This window comes from Penaeus vannamei, chromosome 15, assembly GCF_042767895.1.
Source record: "Penaeus vannamei isolate JL-2024 chromosome 15, ASM4276789v1, whole genome shotgun sequence".
Taxonomy (NCBI): domain Eukaryota; kingdom Metazoa; phylum Arthropoda; class Malacostraca; order Decapoda; family Penaeidae; genus Penaeus; species Penaeus vannamei.
The window spans coordinates 17,273,524-17,283,523 of NC_091563.1; the positions used below are offsets into that span (position 1 = coordinate 17,273,524).

General features: G+C 44.4%; 2 protein-coding genes across 2 annotated transcripts; both read right to left on the reverse strand.

The window, feature by feature from the left end:
• Nucleotides 1–190: 190 nt before the first annotated feature.
• Nucleotides 191–2,675, reverse strand: LOC138864115 (uncharacterized). The gene is made up of 3 exons (XM_070130156.1): nucleotides 2,440–2,675; nucleotides 1,801–1,980; nucleotides 191–375 (listed from the first exon to the last, which is right to left on the reverse strand). The coding sequence occupies exons 1-3, from the start codon at nucleotides 2,639–2,641 to the stop codon at nucleotides 191–193; spliced, it is 567 nt and encodes a 188-aa protein (XP_069986257.1). The 5' UTR covers nucleotides 2,642–2,675.
• Nucleotides 2,676–2,808: 133 nt separating this feature from the next.
• On the reverse strand, nucleotides 2,809–5,653 carry LOC138864116 (uncharacterized). Its single transcript, XM_070130157.1, has 5 exons — nucleotides 5,643–5,653; nucleotides 5,261–5,448; nucleotides 4,437–4,625; nucleotides 3,196–3,354; nucleotides 2,809–2,816 (listed from the first exon to the last, which is right to left on the reverse strand). Exons 1-5 carry the CDS (start codon nucleotides 5,651–5,653, stop codon nucleotides 2,809–2,811), a joined length of 555 nt encoding a protein of 184 aa, XP_069986258.1.
• Between the last annotated feature and the right edge of the window lie 4,347 nt (nucleotides 5,654–10,000).

The window sequence follows — 10,000 nt, forward strand, 5'->3', positions numbered from 1 at the left end:
AAAATATCCTAAACAAATAAAAAATCCTACACAAATAGATAAAAAATCATTAATAAAAATAACAAATAAAGTAAAATCCTACACAAATAAACAAAAAAAAACAGAAACAAAAAATCCTAAACAAGATAAACAAAACAAACAAACAAAATCCCAAACAAGCCCCCCCCCCCAGACATCCCAGGCGCCCCCCTTACCTCTCCCGTCCCTGAAGTGTCTCCTCCGGGTTCCTGCTGCTTGACCGCCTGCCGCCACGCGCACTGCAGGAGCGAGGAGGGACTCTCTCTCTTCCACGAACTTGGGGATCACTGGGCACCCGTCCAGGGGATTCCCCGGCGAGGATCTCTGCAGAAGGCTCGGCTTTGGTGTCAGGGATCCCTGGGTGGGCGGATTCAGGGGATTAAAAGGGGGGTTTGGGGGGATTTGCGGGGCAGGTTTGAGTGATGGTGGAAAGGAGAGGAGAGGGGGAGAGGAGGGAGGGAGGCCTGGCAGGAAGAGGAGGAGGGAGAGAAGGAGGGAGGGAGGAGGAGGGTCGAGGAGGAGGAGGTCGAGGAGGTTGAGGAGGGAGAGGAGGAGGTCGAGGAGGAGGAGAGGAGGGAGGTCGAGGGAGGAGGGGGAGGTCGAGGAGGGAGGGAGGAGGGAGGAGGAGGGGGAGGGAGGGAGGAGGGAGGAGGTGGAGGGGGAGTGAGGTGGAGGAGGGGGAGGGAGGTGGAGGGGGAGGGAGGTGGAGGAGAGGAGGGGGAGGAGGGAGGAGGGAGAGGAGGAGGGAGGAGGAGGGAGGAGGGAGAGGAGGAGGAAGAGGAGGAGGAGGGAGGAGGAGGAGGAGGAGGAGGAGGGAGAGAGGAGGTGGTGGTGGTGGGAGGAGGAGGAGGGAGGGAGAAAGAGAGAGGGAGGAGGAGGAGGAGGAGGGAGGGAGGAGGAGGAGGAGGAGGAGGAGGAGGAGGAGGAGGGAGGAGGGAGAGGGTGGGTTGGGATGTGAGGTTGATGCTGGGTGAGGGAGAGAGAGAGAAAGAAAAGACGGCCACACATACAAAGAGAGAGAGAGAGAGAGAGAGAGAGAGAGAGAGAGAGAGAGAGAGAGAGAGAGAGAGAGGAGAGAGAGAGAGAGAGGAGAGAGAGAGAGAGAGAGAGAGAGAGAGAGAGAGAGAGAGAGAGAGAGAGAGAGAGAGAGAGAGAGAGAGAGGGAGAGGGAGAGGGAGAGGGAGGGAGAGGGAGAGGGAGGGAGAGAGAGAGAGAGAGAGAGAGAGAGAGAGAGAGAGAGAGAGAGAGAGAGAGAGAGAGAGAGAGAGAGAGAGAGAGAGAGAGAGAGAGAGAGAGAGAAAGAGAGAGAGAGAGAGAGAGAGAGAGAGAGAGAGAGAGAGAGAGAGAGAGAGAGAGAGAGAGAGAGAGAGAGAGAGAAAGAGAGAGGTAGGTAAAACCCAAGGAACCACTCTTTTGCCGTACTCACCTCCAAAGCACCTACGACGAAGATAACCCCCTTACCCCCTACCCTCAAACCCACAACCCTCCCACCTCCCTCCCACTCACCCAAAACACCCTCCCACTCACCCCCAAAACCCTCCTCCCACCCCCTCCCACTCACCCTAAAGCAAGAGCACTCACCCAGAGGTTCCCCTAACAGTCCGAACTCCATAACCCGAAACCCCACTCACCCAAAAACACCTCTCCCACTCACCCCAAAACCCTCCTCCCACCACCTCCCACTCACCCCCAACCAAGAGCACTCACCCAGAGGTTCCCCGAGCCGCGCCCGAACCCCACGACCCGCAACCCCACTCACCCCAAAACCTCCCTCCCACTCACCCAGAGGGAAGCTCCCCGAGCGGCCTGAACTCCGCCGGCTGGCTGATGAGGTGCAGGAAGAGCGGCCGTCGTGAGCCCTCGCCCGGTGCTCGAACAGGAAGTCGGCCAGAGTGTACACCTGCGTCCCGTCGGACAGAATCTCGATCATCTTCACAGGGACGCCGTTGATGGTCAGTTTCCCTACGAAGGAGAAGCGCGTGGTTGGTCAATAGGAAAATGGGGGAAATAAACACGGCATTGAGTATGTTCGTGTTACAAGTATATTATTTTCACTCGTGTTGAGGATGATGCTGAAGAGGGAAAATCATACGAGACAAATTAAGCACAAATATGAATGATTTAATGCCCGAATGTAGTGTCTATTCATACTGAAGAGAAAGGTAACATTGAAACGATTAATATCATACGAGACAAAATAAACATGAAAGGAATAACTTAACATACAAATGTAGCATTTCATCATTCTGGAGATAAAGATAACATTGAAAAAATAACAATAATAATACGAGACAAAAGTAAACACAAAATAAAGAAAGATGAAAATAACTGACGAAACAGGAGTACCCTCATACACAACCACGACATCCACAAAGACACAACCCACACAAACACAGAATCCAAATCAACAACAACAACAACCTTCAGAATCCGCTGCGAAGGACAGCTGATGCCCGGCGAGGTTCGTGACGCTAATGCCCCCCTGAGAGCTGATGTTGGGATCCTGCACGTTGATAGGATCCCGGACGAGGTAATCCAGCAGGAACTCGTTCCGGAGGGCCACGTTCTTCGGGGCGTCGTCGTAGAGGGGGTGAGGGGCGTCTTGGGGAACGAGGTTGCCCATCTCAAGGAAGTCAGGAGATAGGATGGTCTTGGGAATTCTGCAAAAGGGGGTGTGGAGAAGAGAAAAGGGGCGTTGTGGTCTGGGTTTCGAAAGGGTGTTCTAAGGAAAATGCTTTTTGGTAGAAAAAAAAATACTGCAGTGATAATACTTTATGCATTTATTATGGTCTAAAAAACTGCAGTGAAAATATTTTATACATTCATTATGGTCCAGTGAACTGTAGTGATAACATTTAATGCATTTATTATGGTCCAAAAAACTGTAGTGAAAATATTTTATGCATTTATGATGGTCCAATGAACTGTAGTGATAACATTTTATGCATTTATTATGGTCCAAAAAACTGTATTGAAAATATTTTATGCATGAAAAAACACACTGTGATGAAATAAAATAAAAAAGAAAATCCACTCTAATGAAAATACTTCACGATTAAAGATACACTGCCATGAAAATACTTCACATATAAAAACTCCCCCTTGAAGAAAAACCTTCATGATAGGATAGAAAAAAAATCCTACAATCCTAGGAGACGAAACCTATCCCAGTAATACCTGTGTCTTCCTTGAGCGCCAGAGAGGGTTCCTGCTCCCTGAGGGCATGGCGCCAGAGACTGAGGAGTGAAGACGAGTCCTCAGCATCCACCTGGTGAGGAATCCTTGGCAGGGGCGTGTCCAGGAAGTCCTTCGTAGGAGTAGGAGGCGCAGGGATGTCTGTGGGTGGAGTTTGGAGGAGAGAGAATGCTTTGAGAAGGATTGTAGGTCGGTGGCAAAATGGGGATTACTGAAAATGCTGGAAGTATAATAAAATGGCTGTAATTACAATCCGTCTATTACATGATTTATTATTCATGACATTAGCCATCAGGGGGGAAAAAGGAGAAATTTGTTTTGTGAACATATGCTTAGAAAATTTGATTTATGATACTGAAAAAAATCAGGTCACTTCAAAACATGAGCGAAGTGACCATTCCAACGGTGACGCAATCGAAGTGAACCACGAGTATGTATTGTCTTCATCACATGAGCTGAACGACGCACACAGATCTATTACATCATCAGGACTGAACTACGCATTTAGATATACAAGCAACTTAATCATCTAAACTAAACTACACATACGAATCGAACAGCCATTCACCATATCACCCACGTTCAACCACGCTCATGAACCGAGAAGCCACTTTTAAACCACCTAATTTAAACCACGACCTACAAATCAAACACATAAACTAATCTGCATTATGCAATCCACATAACCTCATCCGCATAAACTAATCCACATCATCCAATCCACATAATCTTATCCAACCCAATCTAATCCACATAACCTCATCCGCATAAACTAATCCACATCATCCAATCCACATAATCTTATCCAACCCAATCTAATCTCACAGCAACCTCATCACATGCAAACTAATCCACATCATCCAATCCACATAATCTTATCCAACCCAATCTAATCCACATAACCTCATCCGCATCAACTAACGATCCACATCATCCAATCCACATAATCTTATCCAACCCAATCTAATCCACATAACCTCATCCGCATAAACTAATCCACATCAATCCAAATCCACATAATCTTATCCAACCCAATCATAATTCCACATAACCTCATCCGCATAAACTTAATCCACATCATCCAATCCACATAATCTTATCCAACCCAATCTAATCCAAGCATAATCTCATCCACATATAATACGAATCCAACCCACCTAATCCACATAACATCCTCATGCAAACTAATCCACAAAATCTAAACCAAAACAATCAAATCGCACATAATCCAACACCCACCCAAAGGGCTACTCCAAGTGGACCAAACTCGGCAGGCTGGCTGACGAGGTGGAAGAAGGCCTCATCCACTCGAGCTTTGTGGTGGAAGAGCAGATCCTCCACCGTGTACACCTGCGTGCCGTCTTCGAGGATCTCCACCATCTCCACAGGGACCCCGTTGATGCTGATCTTGCCTGAGGAGTCGAGGAGTTAGTTATTATTGTTATCATTATCATCTATTATCACTACTATTACTATTACTTTGTTTCCTTTTATTATAATCAAATTACTATTATCATTATTATCATTACTAATATAATAATCATTTTCAACATTATCATTCTCATTATCATCATTACTGTTACTATTATCATTATAATTACTAATATCATCATTATCATTATCATTACTACCATCATTGTCTTTATCATCATTAGAAGTATTATACTACTGATATATTCATTAGCACGCTGAAAGATGGAACAGAATTTCATTTTTTTTCTGACAGATAATACGATGAATAATAATCCTCGTGCCAGAATTGAAATAAAGAATGAAAAATAAATCTACATATATCATCACCTAACACATCTGACATCGTTCAGGAAAAGCTATTGATATACGCGTGGCCCGTACTTATGAATATTTATAAATATGAACATATACACAGAAATAGATACATATCTATCTGGTAGATATGCAAGTCTAACGATAGATATGCATATATTTCCGAGTATATCCATGTCCGTAGATGTGGATACTTACTGGGTCTTGCCTCGCACAACTTAAAAAACCGGCCACTAGTGTCGTCTTTTCCGCATGCACGTACCTTGAGGATCGGCAGCAAAGGTTAACTTCTTCCCGGCAAGGTTGGTCACACTGATTCCTTCGGGCGAGGATATTTCGGGATCTTGGACGTTGATCGGGTCCTGGACCAGGTAGTCGAGCAGGAATTCCGTTCGTAGGAGCACGTTCTCGGAGGCGCGTCGTGTGTCGTACAGCTTGGGTGAGGGGCGTCTTGGGGCACCAGGGTTTCATGAGCCGAATGAAGTAGTCTGGAGAAATGAGGGTCTTCGGCTCTGTGGGAGAAGAGATTTGGTATGAGTTAATTTGTGAAATATTGTATATTTATTTTTTAATCTGTGAAATACTTTATATTAATCTCCTAATCTGTGAAATACTTTAAGTTCATTTGTTAATCTTTGAAATACTTTATATTCATCTGCTAGTCTGTAGAAATCACTTTAACTTCATTTGTTAATGTGGAATACTTTTATGGTCATTTGTTAATATGTGATGTGCTTTATATTTACATGTAGGTAAACTGTCAAATAAGTCGTAGAACTTATTTGAAAGTTAAACTTAGATGGTGCAAGATAAGCCTACCTCTAATTATCCCTGAGTGTAGCTGCGGCGTCCTGATGCCTTAGAGCATGACGCCATGAAAGTTCAAGGAGCGAAGGAGGACTCTCCTTCTTCGACAAGCTGTGGAATTTGGGGGACTGGTCAGGGAGGAGTGGGCTCTGTAAGACCTGTGGATTCTTCGGATGCGAAAGTCTGTCCTGTTGTGTCCTGCTCTTCTGTGTGATGCTGTGCAGTATATCTGTGGTATTAACAATATCTTCAGGAGGGGATTTAGGTTTTCGGTTCCCTGTGGAAATTTCTTCTTGCCTCTCCAATGCCTTGTCTGGCATTGAAACCTGGTTCTTTAGCTGGAACTGGCTCATGCAGGAATCGTTAAGCATGTTCGTTAAAGGATGAGTCATTAGAAACCACGGCTTTTGCGACAGCAACTGGTAATTAGCTGGGTCGTACTTGGGGCATCCGTTGCTGAATATGTGTTTATTTCTTCTTTCTTCGTGGCTTCTGATGTTTCCACTTGTACTTGTTGTCACTTGGAACAGATGCCAGCTCTTGAAGAATATAAATTCAACTCTATTTTATTTTTGGGACATATTCCATGTACGACAGAGGGAAACAAATGTAAAGGGGGGATGGAAAGTGGAATGACCGGTGGATTAAAAGATAGAAAAATAGACAGGGATTTATAATTCAGAGGAAAATTTTCTAAGCATCTATATATCAGTGAATAAACCTAAACATATGCCAGTAGGTTACAACAGAGCATAAAAGAAAACCTCAAATTCACTCTTTAAAGTTACCATGTTCCTGGAAGCAATAATCCTTCATCATTTCTTGGAAGTGTTTGAAGGATCTCATCAATCACTTGGCGGTGGGTCGAACAAGAAGTCTGAGAGGGTGAAGACCACCGTCCCATCGGATAAGATATTGAAGTCTTCAACTAATACTCCATTGACAGTCAGATTGTCTGGAAATGATTGCTTTCTTACATGTGTGGATTTAGCATATTGGCTATCCAAGCCTTATAATGTTATATATTTGACAGAAAACGTCATTCTCAAGGCCTGCATTGCATAAATATTTATGTAAGACACAAAACCATTAGTATCCACGTAGAATATGAGTTCTTTCCCGCCTAGGTTGGAAACAGCAAGTCCCCTTCAAGGTTGTATCATTCTAGGATCCTGGAAGTTTCGAAGGGCTCCAAGACCAGGTAGTCTAAGAGGAATTGCTTTACGAAGAGCTGCTACTTCGCAGGTGTGTCCCCATACAATGGATGTGGGGCATCTTGGGGTACTAAGTTTACCATTGTGAAGTAATCAGGAGACAAAATAGTACTGAGGTACACCTGAAATGAAAATAGAATTTAAGACTTGATTCAACCGGCAAATTAAGACATTTATGTCAAACTTGTTAGCCAAGTAAAATCTATTGGATACAAGATTATGAAATGCTCTCTACCTGTTACAGCTCCTGATGAGTTGGTTTCACTGTGGCTGAGAGCTTCCCCTTTCCCACAAATCTAGCAAAAGCAATGTTGACTTCTTCTGTAGCCACAGGTATTTGTGGGATAACATTTTGTTGACTCTCTGCCAGAGTGACGTCCTCCGAAGAGTCGACACTTTTAACTATTGTGTGTTTTGGGGCAGGGATATGTTCTCTTCCTGCAATGTCCAGAGAGTGACCGAGTTCCTCCGGTGTGTGCTCTTTGGTCTCGCTTAGCATTTCCAGAGCTGGGTCTCTGTCTCAACTGTAACACCATCATGAGTGTTGTCAGTTACTATAGACTCCAGGAGGTGAGAGATTCATGTAACATATTCAACTTGAGGGATTTCTGGGAGGGTTTCTAAAGGTGCCTCAGTTACAATCTTAGTCTTGGGATGATATTCTGCCAGAACCCACATGTGGAATTTCTGTTCTGCAGGAATAATATTTTCGTGACTATCCAAATGACAACTCAGTATCTAATAAAGGTGTTGTTGGGAGTTCTGTCTCTAGTACAGCATCGGAGATCCTCAGATGTTCATGCACACAGAGTCAGTTTCCCATTCTCCAGCGTGAAGTCCTGAGATAGTTCGTCCATAGATTCTGTTGTTGGAGGAGGCTTTTGCAGAGATTTGAACAACGTTTCAGGTAATCGGTTCTGGTTCTACTTTGACGATACCTCAAATGGTATCTCTGTACAATGGAGAAGATGCATGTGATGTGAGATCTGTCTGTTCCTCTCCGTTCTTTTACAGGATCGGAAGGAGACGCGGGTTTCCTGAAAAGGATTTCTGTTCTGTGGATTAAAGTCCTCAGGAGCTATTTCTACCGTTGACCCTGTTGCTGGAATAACCACTGGTGACTCAGTGTGGGTTTTGATCTTGTGTTCCACAAGATCCGCGGACGAAGACTTGCTTGAAATAGATATTACCGGGACTGGCTTCTTCTGTGGATGGGTCCCACACAGCCTCTAAAGTTGCTGGAACTACGTCAACCAAAGCAGACTCAAACATTTCTGTGGCACCTTCAGGTTCCACTTGGCTTACGAACACAGAATCTGTCACAGGTATGGGTTCTTCTGGCGATGGCTCGTAGACAAAATCTGTGACAGGATCCGCTTCAGCTGTCGAGGTTTTCGCCGGGATTTCCGTCTGCGGCGCCGGTTCCTCTTCTGCCGAAGGACCAAACAGAGACTCTGTTGCCGACTTTGGCTCCACATCGTTGGTATCTTTAGGTGGCGCCGTCTTCTCGAACGCCGACTCGGTCTTCGTGGCCGCAACGGGCTTATCCGAGAGAGAGGACATTGAGAATTTCGTTAGCGTGATGGAAGTCACCGGGGCTGAGATCTCCGACGATATTTCCGTGACTTCGCTAACCACCACGAGGGGCTTAGGGACCTCAGCTTCCGGTAGAGGGCGAGGCACTTGAGACGCTGTTTCCACGGCTTCGTTCTTTTGTTCTTGAATCCTGGTGTGATGGTCAGCCACTGGGGAGTGATAAAGGCGTTTTGTTACCTTATTAATTGACTTTCAATATTGCTTAGTTAATGTATAATCATTCTATTTGTTACAAATATATTTTCTCTTACTTGCACTTTTTTTTTTAAGCTTAATGTCTATCCATAAAAAAAAATAATAATAAAAATAAAGAAATCACACTCATACTAAATGAAGGCATCATAATAAAACATAACATACATGTCGATCTTAAATATAACACTAAATATAATTTGACTAATGAAACAAAATGCAGTATTATTATCTGATGGCACTACAACAGCGACACCAACAATAAAACACTAAACGAATACAGCCTTTCAACAACCAACCAACTTCTTCCCTTGCAAGAAAGTTCCCTCCGACCACAAGAATCTCACCTCGTCCTTCTACGTCGCTTCTCCCTCCCTCCCTCCCTCCCCGCTCCTTCCCTCCCTCCCCTCCTCCTCCTCCCCCTCATACTCACCCAGATGCCTTTCCCTTGCGGCTTTCTGGAGACGATTCGCTTGTTGGCTCAAGAACCTGAAGGCTTCATCGAGGAACGCCCTTTGTGCTCCTCGAGGAAGCGCTCCAACCCGTGTACACTTCGGTGCCATCAGGAAGGGTTTTGCACGCTCCTCTACCGGCGCTCCGTTGAGGTTCACGAGGCCTGGAAAGGGAGTTGGGTTGAAGGCTCCTGGAGTGGTTGGATTCCCACTGAAAGGTTTAGATTCCGTTATAGCAAGTCTCTCTGGAGGGTTGGATTCCACTTCGAAGGGTTAGATTCCCGTTATAGCAAGTCTCTGCAGGTTGGATTAGGGTATTGACGAGATTATGCAGGCCTGTGCTATAGTGCATAGGCGAAGTTTTTTAAAGGTTACCGGTGACTGAGTGGCCAAAAAAGTGCATGGAGATGGACGTAAAACAGTATCTATATCAATATTTGGTAGTAATATGAAAAACTGCATTTTTCAAAAAATACAAATAATCATAATGATACATAAACGCCATAAAAATAGGAAAAGGGGAACAGAGAAAGAAGATCCAGAAAGAAAGAAAAATATAGGGAAATTTAAAAGTAAGAGCAAAAAAGGGACAAGGAAAAATTCCATATCGTTAACAAAAGATCAAAGAGACAAAAAGGAAGGAAAAAAGGAGAAAACTAGAAAGAAAAAAAGAAAAAGAAAAACTAGACAAAAAAAGAAAAGAAAAAAATCATATTTATTATATATATACACACACGTGTG

Coding starts and splice junctions, on each gene's coding strand:
- LOC138864115 (XM_070130156.1), bottom strand. CDS start 2,641: ATGGGCAACCTCGTTCCCCAAGACGCCCCTCACCCCCTCTACGACGAC. Junction 1,981..2,439: donor CTTCGCAGCGGATTCTGAAG/GTTGTTGTTGTT, acceptor TCTCCTTCGTAG/GGAAACTGACCATCAACGGC. Junction 376..1,800: donor CTCGGGGAGCTTCCCTCTGG/GTGAGTGGGAGG, acceptor CCGCCCACCCAG/GGATCCCTGACACCAAAGCC.
- LOC138864116 (XM_070130157.1), bottom strand. Junction 4,626..5,260: donor CTTTGCTGCCGATCCTCAAG/GTACGTGCATGC, acceptor TCGACTCCTCAG/GCAAGATCAGCATCAACGGG. Junction 3,355..4,436: donor TTGGGTGGGTGTTGGATTAT/GTGCGATTTGAT, acceptor CTCCACCCACAG/ACATCCCTGCGCCTCCTACT.